The 21,634-nt window shown below is 38.2% G+C and overlaps 1 protein-coding gene across 1 annotated transcript; it reads right to left on the bottom strand.

Moving 5' to 3' along the window:
* Positions 1 to 53: 53 nt before the first annotated feature.
* LOC122026299 (auxin response factor 15-like) lies at positions 54 to 8,313 on the bottom strand. The gene is made up of 10 exons (XM_042584969.1): positions 7,616 to 8,313; positions 7,471 to 7,527; positions 7,209 to 7,391; positions 6,982 to 7,066; positions 5,789 to 5,879; positions 5,532 to 5,696; positions 3,849 to 3,968; positions 3,697 to 3,772; positions 1,492 to 1,648; positions 54 to 1,402 (listed from the first exon to the last, which is right to left on the bottom strand). The coding sequence occupies exons 1-10, from the start codon at positions 7,925 to 7,927 to the stop codon at positions 453 to 455; spliced, it is 2,196 nt and encodes a 731-aa protein (XP_042440903.1). The 5' UTR covers positions 7,928 to 8,313; the 3' UTR covers positions 54 to 452.
* Between the last annotated feature and the right edge of the window lie 13,321 nt (positions 8,314 to 21,634).

Raw genomic sequence — 21,634 nt, 5'->3', positions numbered from 1 at the left:
GGGCATTTTTGCATTGGCAATATTGGTTTTATGGATACACAGGGTGATCATACTTAAAACATCAGAGTAGGAAATAGCTGAATAGCAACAAGTAATAGAAGAGTACTGAGCGTACGTACATAGACTTTGGTTCATAATATGGTGATAAAGATGCAACAGGGCACACGTTTATGTTGTCATAATCTGGTAACACCAATGAAATGATCAACAAGTCCATAACCATCCACCATAAGGATCAGTCTCTTAGCATGATGGTTGTCGCTTGCAGGATTGCGGAAATATTGGAACATGTCTACACGGGGAGATCTAAAGAGACTTAACACATACTGGCCACCTTTTATGCATTATTGAAAGCATATCTAGTATTAGATAAAATGGCTTTCGTTGCAAACCTAACCAAGATACTAGTTTCCATGAACAAGAGCCAACTTCTTTCATTCGGTAGCAGCATCCTAAAATGGAGCTGCGCACAGGGCATACAAAGAACTTGCTCCAATGCAACTGCAACCAACAGGCTTAGCGGGCATTTGAGGCATCGGAGAAGTTGTGAAGCCAATATCAAGCTTTCCTGGAGTTAAACTTGGAGAGAAAGGTAGAGGTTTCTCATGTAAATTTGATTCTGGGATCCTTTCAGTCAAAGGAAATCCAAAAAGCCTACAACCATTTTGGCCTACATCCTGCCCCTTTTCTCTGTGCACCTTACCATCGATGATGATGGGATCATGGATTTTGACCAACTTGTGTTGCTCATTAGCAAGATGATAACCCATTGTTGAAGGCCAAAATCCAAAGTTTCCCTCTTTTTTATGCATTGCTTCCATGCCATTTGTCTTTGGAAAGAACCGATTGCCATCATGCCTGTCTTGACAAGGATTAGATAGAAGTAGGGAAGTCTTGGAATTTGCTTCTTGAATCATTAGAACTGAGGATGGAGATGATGCCTGAATTAGTGGCAATGATGGTTGCACTAGCGTACCATATCCCACAGACAATGCTGGTAAACTTTTTCCAGCATGAGATGTTTGAACACTATCAAACAATCCATATTTACCATTCCCAGTATGAGCATCAGATCGAGCTCCACGAAATGGTGGAACTTTTGAGAAAACTTCTTGACCTTGCAAGACCCCTAGGAACCGAACGGGTTCCCTAAAGCCTGTGCAGCTTAAGGAAAAATCAGAACCTCCATCTGGGATTCTAATCCTACTACCTTCAGAAACAGATTCACTTGTCATGTTTCTGTTTGCATTGCACAGATGCCCCTTACCTTCCAAATATTGAAGATTTCGGATATGAGCATCAAATCCAAAATTATTTGGAGTTTTGAGTCTCATTAATTCTTGACCTTGCAAGACCTTGTGGAAGCTTGCAGACTCCCTCAAGTCCAGACACCCATTTCCATCTACAGTAAATTGAAAATAGCAGTTATAAATAACATAAAAATTTTCTAATACTTTGGAAAATAATTTCTGAAGAACAAGAAGCACCTACTCAGAATTGGATAATCCATAGGGGGTAGACAAAGTTTAGCCCTTTTGGAACCTGTAGTTGGCAGGCTAGCAGAGCCTATAACAGAACCAATTGATTCAATTTCCCATGGAGAAATTTGATTTCGTCTATTAGTATCCACTTCATCATCCCAGTTAACCTTCAGGGAGTAAGTACATTTTCAGGAATTATGGGCAACAATTGAATAAAAAGTAGATGACAAATACAGAGAACATGAACTTCCAATCATCTATAACATTCTGGATTGTCACAAATGCTTACAAAGTGAGGGATCATGTGAGTCAAAATAAGGATGATAAGCATCTATAAGCTAAAAAATGTATATCAGCAATAAGTAATGTTTCACTCTAGGTATCATCAAAGAAGCATTATGTGTTCTGGCTGAAAAGGAAAAAGCATTATGTGTTTAACTATTCAGCAGGCTACCACCTATCCATTTGTCAAACAAAGATCTAATTTTTACACCATTAGTGTAAATTCTACCAATTTGTACTCTAATTGGTGTCTATCTTCCAGTCTCCTAAAAAAGTAATCTGTCCATGAGCCGGTATGAGATGAGATAATTTGTTCTGCCTTTGTCCTTGGCAAGCAAAGCAAGCTGTTAGTTACTGCTAGCAAACAGTCTAGCCACATTGCAGTTTCTACCGCAAACCTATTCCGCCTCCAATACAAGGTCTGAAGCAAGTCAGTAAAACTGTAATCTGTCTCTCTTTCGGGCAAAGGAATTTCTTTCTCTACCAAAGGTTTGCCTGACCAAATTGATCCATTGAAAAGAGCATGCAGTAGCAAAAAGCTACGCTTATTTCTATAGTCTTGACTGAAAATACCTTCTAATCATGTCCTAATCTAGTGTATCACTTTGCTCTGTTCGCCAGTGTCCAGTTGGTATAAAACAGGAATTTCCAGGAACTATACATGAAGAAAGCAACAGTCAAATTCTGTTGATGGGGAGGGGTGAGTTGGAGGATTGTCAAAAAAACTGAGGAAGTGAGCAAACTGACAACTTGATTATAAGAACCTACCATCAACTAGATCATGTTTTAGTAAATTCAATGATGCAGTAACGGGGCTAAGGGTTTTGTTGCAGTCTATGCTGATATCAATATAATATTTTATTAAATATACAAACAACTTTTAGAAAATGAACTTTCCAAGTAAAACCTGGCCATGTACAACACATCTGGACTTTGGAGAACCAAGGCAGAAGATCGGAAAAAAAAGGATAAACAAACGAGGATAAAGTTTCCCAAAAACATTCTTAGCCAGAGCACATACATGAATGCTAACAGATACACAAATGAATTCAAATATCAAATGTTTAAATTATTTTACTGACCAAAGAAAAGGGTTAAAATGTATGAACCAAACACTACTCAATCCGAAAACCCAAGCCAAAACAGTTGGTATTAAATTATTACATGAAACATAGAAATATAAAATTATATACTAAGTTTTACTCGTTAAGTGACAAGCCCTCACATGCTGCACCATTAGACCTCACACGGTGCCAATTAGAATGATTTTAGGAAATGAGTTAATCTTTAACAAAGGCATCAAGAATTAAGTGAGGGAGATTGTAAAACCTCAAGTTTGGTCTCACATTGTGAGTTGTTGAAGGATGGAGAACCTTTAAAAGCTTAATAAGTAGGTTTAAGCATTTTAGGTTAGTGGTTAGACATGACAAGTTAATGAGTCCGATCTTTTATCTAACTGGGTAGTGACAAATGTAGGTATTGTTCTGAACATTTAGTATCATGTTAGTGTAGACTCCCAGTTACTGGCAAGGAAAACAGAGTTCTATAAAATTAACGATCAGTGAACTCTTATGGTTGTAAGTTACAACAAAAACTAAAGGGAGTAGGATTAAGTTAGTTTGAACCAGTAGGAAATGTGACAATGAAGATCAAAGAAATCATTTCTTCATTTCCAAAATCAACCAGGAGACTTCTTTAGTATTCAGTTTAACATTGCAAATGTAAATTTCTCAAAATTAAGGGCTTCTCATACACATCATAAGTGGTACTATGGATAAAGATAGATGAAAAATATTTTTCATGTTGTACGGAATAGCAGTTTTACACACCGATTTCGTATGGAGCATATAATAAGTATACACACAGCAAATTTGAATGAGTCAAATTTCTGTTATCAGAAGAAACATGAACTGTGCATGAGCATTGAGCATACCGACAGACATCTCCACTTTGAACCAGGCCATCTTTGAGGGTCAATGTCCCTGATTCCAGTTATCAGACCGGTAGGCCTGTAGGAGAAAAAGGATGATTTTCACAACAATTCAATTTATTATCCAATAGCAGTTGGAGGGTTGGGCATCAAACCTCCTTTCTGCGGCATCATCATTTTCATTACACATTTTAAAACTCGTTCCCACACCAAGGGAACTCTCAGAGCTTCTTATAAATTTCCAATATGGAACTACAAATGCTGATGAGCTTGTCCTGCAGTATATAAAAATTTTAGAAAGCCATTTCAGTATAATGGCATGACCACTTTGGCATTTAACACAAGCAATATCAATAAGTTTGTGAATATTCAGACATAAAAAAAAACCATGTGAAATGCAAATTGCAAATGTAACTTCCAAAACAGAAATGGATAAATGAGATATAAACATCGAAAAACATTAGCTATGGGATTTGATAAATAATTCATCATCGCACTATTACTTTTCTAACAAATTCAGTTATATAATATACAAATTTCTACCATCCATCAACGGTCAACAACAGTAATTATCACACACAAAAAAAAAAAACCTTCAATACTACCTTTACCATATTATACAAGTACTGATTGAATACCAATACACAGGAATATGAGACAAAGTCATGTAGGGCCAGTTTTATAAGGAAAACAGAAATAGATAGTGAATGAAAAGAGGTAGGGTAGAATTTTAGTTTGTGATTCCTTGGAAGGAAAGAAAAAGGGAAAGTTTAAATATACAAAATTGATTATTTAAAAAGATATAAAAGATTAACCTACTAGATTTTTATTAAAAAAAAATGAGTGCTATTTACAAAACTTTTAAATCAAAACCATGCACAAATTGCTTCCGCTGGTCCATTTGCCATAGGAAACACAACCTAAACCAAGTCCTAAACTTAGCAATTATTTTATTCCTCTGTCAAACAACCCCAACAATGAACCACGCAAGTATATCAGGTAATAAGGATTGAATCTATTTTAGCCATCAGCCATCCTTAAAAACATTTAGGATGCAACCGGGAACGTTAAAACAATTAGGACTGGACCGGGAATATTTTAAAAACATTTGGGATGCAACCGGGAATGTTAAAACAATTAGGACTGAACCGGGAAAGTACCCCAAACATTTGGGACTGAACCCGGAATTTTCCCGATTCGAAGTAGTGTTGTCCTATCGGATTGGATCTTCTCTCTAGCATCATTTGTTGTGACCTACTCGATAAGAAAAGGTATTGCTTAACTTATTAAGCTAAACTACAATAAAAATAAATAAAATTCAACTTAGGTAGTTGACTAATCTAAAAGTAATGATATCTCTCAATTAGGACACAACTTTCAATGTGGGACTAAATTGAAATGCCACAAAAGTAACCAAGATTTAAAACAAATAAGGCATTATCATAAGTGTGTTCATTTATCTTGAGTAGTCTACTACATTAACTTCAATTGATATAAATAATACATATCATGTTGAATGTCAGGGCAAAGAATAGCACATTACTTGAATGTGATGAATAAAAAATATGGCATTTGTAGGACCAATTTATACTATAAGATTCCATCTCGTGACAAAATCTTGTTAACACAACAGAAACACAGAGATCCAACTCAAATTAAACCACTCTGGCTCTTCAGCAATCACCACCCAAATATTGACAATCACTTACATGGCATCATGTATGTTTCAACTTTTACTCTCTATCACATCATGTAGGTAAATAATTTTCAGCATGTCCATTGTCCATGCATGAATAAAAAATCTGCAAAAAACTAATTCAACTGCCAACTTGAGTTACCTTGGGTTATAATTTATATAGAAAACCTTTTTCATAGACACAGCATTAGAAACAACCGCCAATGTAGTTAAAGCCACGTCAGGATTTTGATGTTCAGGAACTGGAATACAGCCTTTGGACTGAGCTGCTCGCCTAACACCCAATCTGAGCACCCCGTCATCACCTCTATATGCATTAAAAGGGCAAAAGGAATCACAATTCTATAGGGTAGGGTCAGGCACATGTTCATTAAATTGCAGTATTCTAATAATGACTACCGAAGAAAGAACACTGCATCGCCTGAAATAAGCCTCTTCCTATTGACAAATGCACTCCATCCGGTTGTAAGAAGGTGTCGACGAGGTTGGCCTAAAGTTCAAATATATGAAGCAACCATCACCATGCTATATAATATCTAAATTAAAACTGAATGATTTACTAAAAAATCTAAATCCAACATCCAATTTGTTACAGATTATTCATCATGCAAACTAATTATTAAGAATTTTGCAAAAAAAAAAAAAAAATGCTTGGATAATAAGCATACTGATAAAACTTGCAAAAATAAGAACAATGGATCATGAATCTGCAGTATTTAATTTTGGATGATAGCCTGCCATTGAAGATATAATATAACACATAACCTGAGCAAATAAACCACTTCCCTTCACGGAAGATAAGAAAACAATGTGATAAGTCGTTTGTGGAAGATTTTGTGTCAATAATTTTGCTTCAACTTTATTAATTTTTGTTGTGGTAAATTTAGAAATTTTGCAGAACATTATGGCACATATGAAAATAATTTAACAACGTTTTGAGTTTCTACAAAATCTTGATCTTTGTCATATAGGTCGTTCATGGAACCTGCTTGATGTCATAGATGTCCAAGTTTTTAAACGTGATACATATTGTAACAGCATTTTGTGACTTCTTGATATATTTACACATCTACTTTATTATAACAATAACTTGAGGTTTCATATATATACTTATCATCAAATATCAGTACTTTCTTTGTTGATATTGTTTGATCATAAAAGCTGATGGAATATTAAAGATTTGGAACAAACGTTGAAGAATTAAGATTTCTCATAAAAGTTGATGGAATATTAAAGAATATGATCAAGATCCAGTTGCTTAAGAAGATTTTGGTGACAGTTTCTGATCAACAACAAAGCACAATTTTATGATCTAGCATTTTCTTAGTAATAAAGTTGATTTTAAGTGTTCATGTTAATATAACACACTGCCCACTAGAAATAACTCCCCCTTTTAGGCTTAATAACTTCAGTCAAATTAAGGACCTTTCGGAAATTCAAGTGTTTCTCTTCTCTTAGTTTTTGTTTCCGCTCTAGCTATGGTGAAATTGGGGTACATTTTTAAAATTTGTCTAGGAAATTGAGATACTTTTTTTATAGGAATCAGGGAGAAATAAGTAATATAACTTAGGCTGTAACATTGTCCAACATACCTCTGTAGATATGGCGAAACCTCCACTCTGTTCCATGCAAATCTTTTGCAGTAAGCTCTTGCGAAGGTCGCTGCTGCTTATAGTCCTATTAGAAGAGTAGAAGCAGCAAATTCATAAGGTTGAAATAATGGTTTTCAAATCAAGAAGTAGGCACAGTACAAAGGAGGCAAATATTTAAAAATAGAGAATCTAACTAGAAATAGAACATGTGTAAAACGTCCAATTACCAGGGGAGGAAAACAGTCCTCAGCAGCTCGACGAGGGACAGAGAACCCGCCGTGGGTGCTGGTGTCAGAAGCAGTCAGAGTCTTACAGAACATATGAGGCGTCGATGACCTGCTCATGAATTCACCATCCTCGTATCCCTCTTCTCCTTCAGTCTCGCCCTTGTCCACTCTTCCTTCCGATTCCTAAGCCAAAAATAGGTAACAACATCAAAATTGAAAGCAATACCATGACAAAGTGCCAAACGGGAATGAGGAGACTAACCTCGCTTTCGGAGACAAGAGAGAGCCGGGCAAAAACTTCATCAGTGCCCACGTCGGCCTGGGTCAAAGGCATAGTGTGACAAGAAAGATCTCACATTTAAAACCCTAGAACTGAATGGAATAAAGCAGAGGGCAGATGAACATACATGGAGATTAACATCCATCACACGGCAGAACACATGCGGTGGCACATCGAAGCGGCAGGCTCCCCATCTCCCTCCGTCGCAATCAACGCCACTGAACCCCAGGTACTCCAGATGCCCCTGCGGAAGGTACACCAACAAGCTCCCCTTTTTGGGCAGCCATATCCGGGGCCCCGCGCACGCATGCCAGAGCTCTAGGCACACCGACACCGCCTGAGGCGCATCCGCCGCCGCAGGGGCAGCACCGAGCACTGTCAACCGCTCAGGCTCCTCCTCCTCCTCCTCCTCCTCTATGGTATTCAGATCGATGTCCATGCTGTCTGAAATCCGTGAAACAGGAAGCAAGAACCAAACGGCAGCGGAAGCGACGATAGGTAACGGACTCGGGAGGAGGCGTAGATTAGGGAGGAAGCAGCGAGGACACAGGGATGATGACGAGACGCATGACGGCCATAGTGGGGAGGCTGGTGAAGGGGCCTAAAAGATCGAAGGACCAAAGAAGACAAGCGAGCGTTGGAGGCGGGAGACGAGCAGCAGAGGGAGCAGAGCAAAAGACCAGTGAGCCGCAGAAGCAGCAGATAGATATAAGTGCTAAAGACCAAAGACTTTAGCTTTTCTTTTTCTCACTTTCTTCCCACTCCCCCTCTTTCTCGGGGCTCCCTAAACATTATACATAAGCTTTGCCAAAAGAAAACGAGTCAAAAGCGACGCCCCAACCACGCCCCCACCGTACTCCCTCCCTCCCTGTAACAGGCCCGACCCCCTTAACTATCTCACCGCCGTCCCCCTCCAACGATCAACACGCTCCTCTCCTCCCTCCCTCCCTCCGTCTTTAATCCATCTCCCGGTCTAAGATGCTTGCTGTTGTGTTGTTTTGCGTTTGTCGTTGGTAGCTGCCCCTGGGCACTGGCTCCGCGTCAATGCCTGAATCAAATGGGGAACAGTGGTTGAGAGCGAAGAGGGCGGAGGACTCTGATCGCTTTCTCCTCGCTTTTATCCATGGAACAGTGCTGATATCGCAGATGTTGCGGACAGAGGTGGTGAGGTCAGAGACGAGCAGCGCTGCCGGGGGGCGCTTTTACTGGGCTTCACTGCCCCTGTTCTGCTCAGCGGCCCCGACAGCGACCTCTTATGCATTTACCCATCTCAATTTTCGCATTGAAAGCTCCTCCACCTTTTCTCTCTCCGACGCTTTTGTTTTCTCCCCGTGCTACATCAGTCGACAAGACGTAAGAACCCTTCTGCTTTCCTCCGGGCGCTGTGTATATTATTATTTTGCTCGATTCTGGTGCTCGCCACCCCACTCTCCTCTGCTTTGCATCGCACAGCAAAACTCACAGAGTTCGGCCCCGCCTCCATCTTTAGAGAATTGTTTGGGCGTGGATGATTCGCTCGCTCTACTGCTGCCGCTGCTGGGCGATAGGGACCAGCTCAAGCTCAGCTGTGGCTGTGGCTGTGCGCGAGGATAAAGACTACTTGTGCAATTGGTTGGCATTGTTGGGATTTTAACGCGCTGGGCCGCCCCCATGTGGCATGCGACCTTCTCGTCGAGACAAGCATGGAAATTGGAAGAGCACAGGGCATAAAGCCCCGTCCCAATCCCTAAAGCAGCTTCCGAGTGGAAAAACTTTACATTGCTCGATACCTGCTTCCTCTTGCAGCGGTCGGAGCCAAGCCACTGCGGCCCTTCTGTCTGCATCAACGGCGGTGCCGTCGATAAGCTTGAGAGACTGTACTTAATACTCTACAGTTTGAAAACAATTCCAAGTTTTTAAAATTCAGAAATAACTTGTTAAAAAGTCGGTCCTCATGCAGCCTCCCAAAATGCCAACTATTTACTCACAAATCTAGAATGTTAAATTGCTAGATCCTCCGTGCTTGCTTTATAAAAATAAAAAATAAAACAACTTAGTGAAAAATGGGTTGAAAAGTAGCCCGGCCAGGCGAGATTTTGGGTACGTTAAAGGATTCCTCCAAACAACTACAGTGGTATCGGGCCCTGAACACAGAGGCTCACGTGGTGGGGCAGTGAACGGTGAGGAACCAGAAATTTAAGTACGTCTCTCTCGATCTCTCGATCCAATCAATGCACTATGCAACAAGGCTCTTCGCACTGCCTTTGTAACGTTAAGGTTGGTGGCGTCCCACGGCACAAAGCGAAGCCCCCCCCCCCCCCCCGGATAAACCGCTCTCTCTTTCCTGACACACAAACTCGTCGGTTTTAACTTTTACTTCAAAAATCTGAACATGAAAACCAGAAAAATAGAAAATGGAGGAGGAAGATAGACATTTTCAAGATTTAAATTTCAAATTTTACAAAGAAAATGGAGGAGGAAGATAGATGATAAAGCGAATCCTCTTGTCCACCCAATTGCATTATTAAATGGATGAAGATAGATAGCTGGGATGATGATGGCTGCCTAGTCTGTCCTTGGTTGATTAGAGAAAAATCACCAGCAAAGAATGAAATGATGACAGACAAGTAGAAAGTGGAGGAGCCGCCCTAGTTGAGCAGTGGGGTGAAGCCCAATGATTTTGGTGTAGCACAAGGACGGCACTTGCACGCTTATGTAGGTAAAGTTCATGTCCCCGTCACTACCTTGCCTATTCTTTCTAAGCCATCCATCGAAATTATGAATTACATTGATGGAAAACAAAGACGACCAGAAATATCTTCTCAGTTCATTTGTTTTCCCCCTCGGTTTCTCTTTCATGTACCTCCTTAATTATCAAAGTTATAAATAAGAACGGTGTTACAGGATTGTCTCTGTTAGCCACCAACTGCATGCGCAACGTGGAAACAGGAATTCTGTGATCAAGCTAATTTTTGTCACGTTTTTTTATCTTTTAATGCTGCTGCTTAATTAAAGAACGATATATATATTGATTAGATTAATTATTAACGAGATAATCCTAATCCATGAGGATCATGCTCTTCTTTTAGTACAACTGAACTCACTAAAATATATAAAGCAGTGACACCACTGGGGAACGATAAACATGGGGCACGCATCTCTTAAAGATGGACATTTGTCGACGTCGATGTGGCTCTGCAAGTTTTCTTGTCTTCGTTTGATTCCGTTAAATAATTAATGACAATTTTCTAACAGCAATGATGAACAATGAGTATCGTTTGGGCATTTTCTCCAACCAATTTTGTTTGGTTTTTCAGTCATTTTTTTACTCTACGCTCCAGTCTAATTAGCAAGTTAATTTATAAATTATCTGGAGAGATGATTTACGGCTCAAAAATGTTTTTTTTAAAATTTAAGACCGTCCAAGTGTGATATCTGGCACCTTAATTTTATTACATAGTTATAACTCTCTAAGCTGATTTAAAAGGCAACATACATAGTTAAACAAATCATTTATTACAGCATTTAGGTTGATATGGACAATTACGAATGGACCCGGTCCACGTACGATATGATATGAGAGTCAAAATTAAAAAGATATAACAATCAAAGTCAGTCAAAGTTAAGATGAGATAGTGGTTCAAATCAAAGAGAGACAGCCAGGAGACCTCTCGTAACAATGCTTGGTTCTGTAAGACCGTTAGATTCGATAGAGGGGGGATGAATATCGATTCGAAAATATCGAGTTAAGACGCAGCGGAAAAGTAAAGAAGTAAAGAGATGAACACTGTTGATTTTTACTTCGTTCGGAGCCTGTAACGACTCCTACTCGAAGGCCCGTACTCCTTGAGTACTTTCGTTGGGCAATTCACTAGCAATTCGGATAATTACAATTTACGTGCAAATATTGCTAATGAAAAGAAAGAAAACAAAGCTAACCGACAAACAATGAATTAAAAAAAGAGCCGGAGTGAGTCGTCGGAGCTTTGTGAACGTTGTTGGAGCGCAGAGCAGCAGAGTGATTGGACTCAGAGTTCTCAGAAGACTGATATATTGAAGTTCCTGCTTGGGGCTTCTTTTATATGCTGTTCCGGGCGCCTGGATCCCTTCCGGGCGCCTGGAATGTGACGTAACACTCCCAACCAGCAGCGCCCGGACAACCTTTTTCCAGCGACCAACTTTCCTGCAAAACAAGGTTAGTCCGAGGCAAATAAACCCTGCGAAATAAAGTGTTAGCACATTTTATAAGTTTAATATAAGAAATAAAAATTAGCATCACAGAGTATGACTTAGATTCCATCTTTCCGAGATCGGAATCTAGTCACGATCTCGACTTAGATATCCGAAATGGATCTAAGCCGGATCGACGCCTAATGTTCCCTTCCCGGGAATGCGTCCTCGCAATCACTCCCTCCGTGACTTACCTTACTTACCTGCCAGACGTCCGGTCAGCCCTTCGACCCGTCTGGACTTCTCGCCAGCTATCCAGTCAGCCTGTCGACCTAGCTGGACTTCTCGCCCTTGGACTTCTCGCCAGCTATCCGGTAGCCCGTCGACCTAGCTGGACTTCGTGCCAGACATCTGGTCAGCCCGTCGACCTGTCTGGACTTCTCCTGCACACTCGATCAAAGTGTCAGACAACAACACAACTAACTTAACCTATTTGTCATTCATCAAAACCTGGGTTAGACCGTTAGTGCTACCCGCACCAACAATCTCCCCCTTTTTGATGGAATGACAACCTGGTTAAGTTAGTGAAAGCATATGTACGAAACAACATGCATTTGTGTGGTTTTAAAGTTAGTTTGTGTTTTCAAATTGGTTTAGCTAACTTAACCACCTAACCCTTCTCCCCCTTTGGCATTCATCAAAAAACAAGGGTAAACAATCATAGTGTAGAGTTACTTAAAACAATAACACTTAATCTTGAAAAATAACTGAGTTTGGTTCATGATTCAAGGACAAAAGTACAATTTTTAAATCCAAGAAAAGATCAAGTTGACTGGGGGGAGTATAAAGATTTGAAAACTTTTAAGTTTAATTTTCAAACATAAGTGTATAAGGTCTAAATTTCAAGATTAAATTTTCAAAACAAGTTTCAACTTTGAAACGCTTTTCAAACATAAGTTTTCAAAACCAAAATTTCAAAACTAAGTTTGAAAAATCTATTTTTCAAAACTAATTGAAATTTATTTTTCAACATTAAGTTTGTAAAAGATTCAAATTTCAAAATCAAGGAAAATGTTTTTGAGAAGCTTAGTTTGTAAAATAATTTTTGTAAAATTTAACCTTCAAATCAAATTGTCAAAACTAAGTAAAATCAAATTTTAAGAACTAGATTCAGGAACATTTTCAAAGTAAGGTTAAATTAAATTTAAATCTTTAGAATGTTTTGATAAAATTTGTTTTCCAAAATCAAATTTTCAAAGTTTAAAAGTATTAGATTCAAAATCTTTCAAATTTTTGTAAAAAATTTCACAATTTTAAGTAAGTTGATTTTGAAGATTGATTTTTAAACTTTGATTTTCAAAATTAAGGAAAATGATTTTGAGAAGCTTAGTTTGTAAACTTAAGTTTTGAAAATTCTAATTTCAACAATTTTCAAAACTAAGTTAAATTTAATTTTCAAAATCAATTTTCAATAAAAAGTAAAACCCAATTCTTAACAACAACTTAGTTTTATAAGAGTTAGTTTTCAAAAGTAGGTTTAAGAAATTTTTAAGAAAACATTTTTCAAACAAAATTTAAAATATTTTATATAAAGGGAAATTTTTAATTAATTCCTCCCCCTAAACCTGATACTTAACTCTTACCAGCTGTCTAACCAATTAGGTACTAACTAATTATCAGAAGATAGTAGCTTTCACTTGGTTAGTCAGATTAAGTTAATTATGATCAGTCAGTGTTTGACTTGACTGATGAACTTTAATCTGATTAATATCTGAATTGTATTTAACGTCCAGACTTATGCTGATGCACTGAAATAAGCATCTTAAGTCTAGACAGTTGGCCTATGCATCTCACCCCTTTCTATGTTTGTCAAACACAAGCAAGGTAACCCTAGGGTGTTGGTGAGATGCTCAAAGACTAGTCCTATGGGTACATGCTTTCTAAGGATGTAAAACTAGTCTAAGGCCAAAATTGTTTTTGAAAGTCTAAAAATGGAAAGTTTGAAAACAAACAAGTTTAACCTATAATTTGATAAAACTATTTTTGAAAGTATTTTTGAAATTTCCTAGTCTATTGAGCACATCCCTAATTATCGTCGTAAGTTGCTAAATTCACTCTCAGGGAGTGGTTTTGTAAAAATGTCAGCTAAATTTGATTTAGACTCAATGTACTTGAGTTCAATATCACCTTTAGTAACATGATCCCTGATGAAGTGATGTCTAACTTCAATATGTTTGGTTCTTGAATGATGTACAGGATTCTTGGTTAAGTTAATCGAACTTATATTATCAATTAATACTTTTACATTTGTGATATTTAAGTTGAAATCTTTTAGAGTATGCATCATCCATAATATTTGTGCAACACACTCGCCTATAGCTATGTATTCTGACTCAGTTGTAGATAGTGCAACACAGTGTTGCTTTCTACTAAACCAGCTAACAAGGGATGGACCAAGTAGTTGGCATCCACCACTTGTGCTTTTGCGGTCTAATTTGCATCCGGCATAATCTGAGTCAGAATATCCTATTAATTCAAAGTTGTTGGTCCTAGGATACCAAATTCCTACATTTGTGGTTCCCTTGAGGTATCTAAAGATTCTTTTGACTTGAGTCAAATGAGATTCTTTAGCACAGGTTTGGTATCGAGCACACATACTAACTGCAAATAAAATGTCAGGTCGGCTTGCAGTTAGGTAAAGTAGACTACCTATTGCGCTCCGATAATGTTTTAAGTCTACTGATTTTCCATTAGGATCATCATCTAGGATTGTGTTTACGGCCATAGGTGTTTTTATTTCTTTAGTATTTTCCATTCCAAATTTTCTAAGTAATTCCTTAGTATATTTTTGTTGATAAATATAATTTCCTTCATTTGTTTGTTTGACTTGTAACCCTAGAAAATAAGTTAATTTTCCTACCAGACTCATTTCGAATTCGTGTTCCATTAGGTTTGTAAATTCGTTTAAAAACTCTGAGTTTGTTGAACCAAAGATGATATCATCTACATAAATTTGAGCTATAAAAATATCCTCTTTTATTGATTTCACAAATAGTGTTGGGTCAATTTGACCTTGGTTGAACGCTTTAGAGGTTAAGTAAGAGGTTAGTCTTCCATACCATGCCCTAGGTGCCTGTTTAAGTCCATATAATGCCTTTTTTAATTTGTAGACATAATCAGGGTGTTCTAGGCTTTCAAAACCAGATGGCTGACCTACATAAACTTCTTCTTTTATTAATCCATTAAGAAAGGCAGACTTGACATCCATTTGGTATAGTTTGAATCCTTTATGGGCTGCATAGCTTAGTAACATTCTAATGGACTCTAGTCTAGCTACCGGGGCATAAGTTTCATCGTAGTCAAGTCCTTCAACTTGACTGAACCCTTTGGCAACTAACCTGGCCTTGTTCCTAGTAATTTCTCCAGTTTCACTTAACTTGTTTCTAAATACCCATTTGGTTTCTATTATTTTCTTATCGTTAGGTGGAGGTACTAGGTCCCAAACTTCATTGCGCTCAAATTGAGCTAATTCTTCTTGCATAGCTATGACCCAGTCTGGGTCAAGTAGAGATTCAGCTACAGTTTTGGGTTCAATATTTGAGATTAACGAGATTTGACTTAGGTTTCTGAAAGATGATCTAGTTTGGACCCTCAGGTCTGGGTCACCAATTATTTGATTAGTAGGATGGTTTGGGTTGACTCTTATGGTTCTAGGAGGTTGACTTTCTTGTAGTTGTTCTTCCTCTTCATGATTTTGGGTTTGGCTTGTTCCCTCAGAATTGATATGTTCGTGAGCAGAGTCAACTGGTTGAGGTTGGGCTTGTTCTAGGTTTTGATTGGATTCTTTGAATTTTACATTGGTGGTTTCCTCAATTCTTAAAGTGACTTTATTATAAATTCTGTAGCCTCTGCTATTCAGAGAGTAACCTAGAAAAATTCCATTTTCTATTTTGGAAGTGAATTTGCCTAAGTGTTCTCTAGTATTTAGGATAAAGGCTGGGCAACCAAATACCTTAAAGTATTTTATATTAGGTTGTTTGTTGTAAAATATTTCAAAAAATGTTTTATTGTGTTTTTTGTTTAGTATTGTTCGGTTTTGTACATAGCAGGCTGTACTAACAGCTTCTGCCCAAAAATATTTAGGTAAGTTGTATTCATTTAGCATAGTTCTAGATGCTTCAAGTAAGGTTCTATTTTTCCTTTCTACAATTCCATTTTGTTGGGGAGTTTTAGGGCAAGAAAATTCATGATGGTAGCCATTTTCAAGGCAAAATTTATCAAAATTATGATTTTTAAATTCTCCTCCATTATCACTTCTGATTCTTTTAATTTTTATGCCTTTTTCATTTTCAATTTGTTTGCAGAAATTTGTAAAAATTTCAAAGGTTTCATCTTTATTTTTTAAGAATTTGACCCAAGTGAACCTAGAATAGTCATCTATTATAACTAAACAGTATAGACTTCCATTTATTGATTTGACCCCATGGGAGTCAAATAAATCTAAGTGTAAAAGTTCTAGGACTGAGTTGGTTTGGGATTCATTAATTGGTTTATGGGTAGATTTTGTTTGTTTGCCTTGTTGACAAGCATTACATATTGTTGAATCTAAGTTAGGTAATTTTGGTAAGCCTCTAACTAGACCATTTAATTTACTTATGTTTCTGAAATGTGTGTGTGACATTCTTCTGTGCCATAACCAGGTTTCTTCTTTTTGCGTTAAATAACACTTGACTGAAGAGGTGGTTAAGTTGATGGCATAGATATTGTCTTTTCTAAAGCCTTTTAGGCTTATAGTTGGATTATCTACGTGTTTGATCAAACATTCTGAGGATAGAAATTTTACCTTATACCTAGTGTCACACAATTGACTTATACTCAGAAGATTGTATTTAAAATTTTCAACAAGTAGAACATTTGAAATTATGAAATCTATTTTTAATTCAATATTACCTATACCAATTACCTTGAGTTTACCGTTGTTTCCAAAGGCAACTGTTCCTAGGCTTTTGTAGGTTAATTGAGTGAACTTGGTGTGATCTCCAGTCATATGTTTGGAGCAACCACTGTCCAAAATCCACTTGGTTTCCTACAACAAGTAGGATTTTTATGTTAGTCTTAGTTTATCACTTTTTAATCAATCAATTTTTTTTTTTTAAATTAATTTAAGTTTTAAAATTAAAGTTTTGAAATTAAGTTTTAAAATTTTGAAATTAATTTAAAAGTTAAAATTTTGAAAATAATTTTTAAGTTTAAAATTAAAATTTTGAAAATAATTTTTTAAGTTAAAATTTTGAAAATAATTTTTAACCCTTATTCATCTCACCCGATCTATATTATCAATCAGGGAATCCTATGATTTTGTGAGATGAAATTAGATTTTTAATTATGGAGTTTTGGTTTAACGTGTGTTAGATTCAGATTTAGTTTTGGTTTCCACAAATAGGCATTCTTCGGATAAATTTCTAAGCTTGGTGAGTCACATGGACATCATTAGAAGTAACCAACCTTTCGAAGTTTTCCGAATAGTCCTATCCACGGAACTTAGTACTAAATCTTGGTCTAACTGGTTAGGATTCGTTTAAGGGTAGCTTCGGTCAGTTCCACTTGGCCAAATGCACCAGATCGAAGCCATATCTTTCTAGACATGCGATGCCCAAGCTTCCCTAACGTACTATCATCCAAAAACTTCACCAGTACCATGAGTTAAGTTAAACTTGGTCTCTCTTTAACTAATCCTAATTACCCTGCCGGGTTAGTTTGTTTTGGGTTACCCTGTCGGGTAGGTTAGTTTTGGAGCCTCCCCCTGAATTATTGGTCATTAATTTAGATTTTGGGTTTGTGTCGATTCTTTTTATAGTTATAATCAACTTGGTGATAATCTAAATTTTGTTGAGTTTTGAATTTTGATTTTAATTTAGATTTTAGTTTTTGATCTGATTTATTCAAGTTTATACAATGTATTTTATCTTTAGGTATATAGAATTGATTAAGTCCTACTTGCGTGGTTAAGCACGCTTTCGGGACCCAAGCTTGTTTAGTTGCTTTGTGTTGGGTTAATAATGATTTAAAGGTTTTGTTTGAGTTTGACTTATATCCAAGTCCGGTTTTATTATAGCATGCCTTTTGGTTATTTAGAATTAAATCTAAATTTTTAGATCTTGTTGTGAATTTTTCCAACAATTCTTTTAACTTATTAATTTCATTTTTTAATGATAAATTCTCCTCCTCAAGTGTTCGATCTTGAGTTGGATTCGAATTTTTTAATTGTTCCTTGAGGTTTTGATTTTCCTCAAGAAGCGATTTATTTTTATTTTCCAATTTAACTAATTTTTTATTTAAACACGAGATAATTCTAAAGAATTTACGATTTAAGTTTAGGTATACCTCTTCGGAACCTTCGGAAACGAGTGCGGACTCGTGGCTCGATTCGGGTTCGGACCCATCTTCCGATTCCTCTGATTCGTCTTCTGTTTCAGCTTCGCGAGCCATCAGCGCGAGGTGACTTTGGTGCTTTTGCCTTTCTCCTTCCGATTCGTCTGAGGAGGAATCGTCCTATGTTACTTTGAGGGCTTTCTTCTTTGTTGACTTTGGTTTGTCAAGTTCTTGTAGTGCCCCTTTTTGTTACATCCGAAACATGTGACATTTCTTGAGTCGGCTGGCGAACTGATCTTCTGAAGATCCTGTTTGCTGAAGCTTCTCTTTTTCCTGGTGAATATTTTCCTTACCAGGTTCACCAGGTGTTCTTCGTCTTCAGAGTCTTGATCGGAATCTTCTTCAGATTCGGGCTTGTTCTTCTTTTCTTTAGAGGAACCTGCAAATAAGGCTACACCTTTCTCGACCCCGGCGTTAGTTTGCTCATGAAGTTCTAATTCACAAAAGAGTTCATCCAATTTTAATTTAGATAAATTTTTTGAAATTTTGTAGGCATCTACGATTGATGCCCACAAATTGTTTCGCGGAAAGGCGTTTAACGCGTACCTGATTAAGTCTCGGTTCTCCATTTGGTGGCCTATCGCGTAGAGACCGTTGAGGATATCTTTGACCCTCGCGTGGAGCTGACTTGCCGTTTCTCCTTCCTGCATTTTTATATTAAAAATTTTATTTAACAACAAATCTCTTTTTGTTACCTTCGCGTCGCTTGTTCCTTCGTGCAGCTCGATCAGTTTATCCCAAAGCTCCTTAGCGTTTTGATGCGGTCCGACCCGGTTCAGTTCTTCTCGTGTTAGTCCGCAGTGTAGAGTATTGATGGCTTTGTTTTCAATTGATGCCTTTTTCTTTATATCATTTGTCCAGTCTTCAGGGTCTACTATGTTCCCGGAGTTGTCTACTGGAATTTTGTAAGCCCTTGTGACGCTCATCCATTGGTCGTAGTCTGTCTTCATGTAGACCTCCATTCTCCTCTTCCAGTACGAAAAGTCATCCCCGTTGAATAGGGGAGGACGTACTGTGCTGAAGCCTTCTTGTTGAGACATCTTATCCTGCACACACTAAATTAACTGGGAAAAAAAATCCCAAGACTTCGTCTTGGATTAGCAGTGCGGGAGAAATAGAAACTCTAAGTTTGTACCAATTTAGATTTTAAATGCAACGAGAAAAAATCTTCCAAAAAGATAATAATATCAGTTTGGAATTGTTAAAAAAAATGATTTCACCCCCTGTCTGATTGGTGGTTGCACCAAATCAGAGCGGTACCCACTCTGATACCACTTGTAAGACCGTTAGATTCGATAAAGGGGGGGTGAATATCGATTCGAAAATATCGAGTTAAGACGCAGCGGAAAAGTAAAGAAGTAAAGAGATGAACACTGTTGATTTTTACTTCGTTCGGAGCCTGTGACGACTCCTACTCGAAGGTCCGTACTCCTTGAGTACTTTCGTTGGGCAATTCACTAGCAATTCGGATAATTACAATTTACGTGCAAATATTGCTAATGAAAAGAAAGAAAACAAAGCTAACCGACAAACAATGAATTAAAAAGAGAGCCGGAGTGAGTCGTCGGAGCTTTGTGAACGTTGTTGGAGCGCAGAGCAGCAAAGTGATTGGACTCGAGTTCTCGACCGATATATTGAAGCTCTGCACAGGGCTTCTTTTATATCTTGTTCGGCGCTGGATCCCTTCCGGCGCTGGAATGTGACGTAACACTCCCAACCAGCATGCTCCAAGTGTCAGCGTCGTCACGGGATAAAATTTGCCTCGGCGCTGGATCCCTTCCGGCGCCGGACTCAGCGCCGGACTTGGCGCCGGACCTCACCGCAAGCAGTGTTAGTCCGAGACAAATAAACCCTGCAGCACAGTTTGTTAGCACATTTTTACAGATACGCTAAGTAATAAAAATTAGCATCAAGAGTATGACTTAGATTCCATCTTTCCGAGACCGGAATCTAGTCACGATCTCGACTTAGATATCCGAAATGGATCTAAGCCGGATCGACGCCTAATGTTCCCTTCCCGGGAATGCGTCCTCGCAGTCACTACCCTCCAGTGACTTACCTTACTTACCTGCCAGACGTCCGGTCAGCCCGTCGACCCGTCTGGACTTCTTGCCAGCTATCCGGTCAGCCCGTCGACCTAGCTGGACTTCTTGCCAAGCGTCCGGTCAGCCCGTCGACCCGCTTGGACTTCTCGCCAGCTATCCGGTCAGCCTGTCGACCTAGCTGGACTTCGTGCCAGACATCTGGTCAGCCCGTCGACCTGTCTGGACTTCTCCTGCACACTCGATCAAAGTGTCAGACAACAACACAACTAACTTAACCTATTTGTCATTCATCAAAACCTGGGTTAGACCGTTAGTGCTACCCGCACCAACAGGTTCTTCGTCCAGTGCTAAAGCCCTTAATAGAAGGGCCGTCGGTCAAAAGGTCGGTCAGACCAAAGGAGTCTAGTGTTTCCCGTTTATAGTAAGACACCTAGTATATACTCGACCAGTCATCATCCATCTGATTTTAAGAAAGCCCCAACCGACCATAAGACTGTCTTGGAATAATATTCGAACATGACCCGAGGATTTAACGTCTCACTCTGGGTGCCTAGTATATAGTGAGTTGATCTGGCAACCAATCAAACATATGAGCCTTCACTATTTATTCTCCCGTCCTCCTGTATATGGGCGACTGGATACACAATTGACTAGAGTTACATGGCTCAGTATCCTTATCTTCGTCGATCAAACATACAAGGCAAATCTCAAAAGAAATCTGATCGAATTTCCAGAGCTCAAATGTCACTTCAGGGATAAGCCTCTCAGTACAAGAATGATCGGCTAAAAATACCAGTTGGGCCTCTCGGGACTCCGTTTTCTATTTTTTCAAAAACAAGTATCCTTGTATATGGTCAGTCGATTTTAAAAATCGTCCAAACCTAGGGAACTTGACTTCTCATTCATAATCAAATCTCCAGCATTACACAATATCTATCTGAGCGATGTTAAGGGCCGAACTTCCTACCATACTCAATATTATACTCTTATATATACACCCGACCGGCTAAATATCTAGCCGAGATATCTTCGGAGGACCACATTGTCAGAGAATCACGATAGTTTTTCAAAAAATAACAACCGCTTATCAGAGTATATTATTCTGTTATTACATGGTCATTTAATAGAACCTTCCTCGAATGTGACTCTACATTTTCTATTAGCCGACATTTTATAATAGCATATTCCTTCAACCGCTTCATTAATGATGTTAATTATAAAAAGGGTACGCATGGGTAATGGAAGATTTATCGGACAGTGACTATACGTCTCCCATAATACATATTTCCTTACTCCATAACTTCTAACATCCAATATTTTCTGTCACCTCATGATTGCGGAGATTATTAAAAAAGATATATAAAGGATCGGAGGTTCTTTCCGATGGCAAGGGACTCCTTCCTTAATTTTTGGTACTGACATTTATCTACTCTCTCGAGTGTGCGCAAAAAAGATTTTTACTCCCGTTCATGACCCTTGTTTCAATCTAAAATCTTCGTTCAATTAACTTCACAATCATA

The sequence above is a fragment of the Zingiber officinale genome, chromosome 10A, assembly GCF_018446385.1.
Source record: "Zingiber officinale cultivar Zhangliang chromosome 10A, Zo_v1.1, whole genome shotgun sequence".
NCBI lineage: Eukaryota > Viridiplantae > Streptophyta > Magnoliopsida > Zingiberales > Zingiberaceae > Zingiber > Zingiber officinale.
The sequence above is the reverse complement of the archived record's forward strand: the minus strand, read 5'-3'. Positions and strand labels throughout refer to the sequence as shown.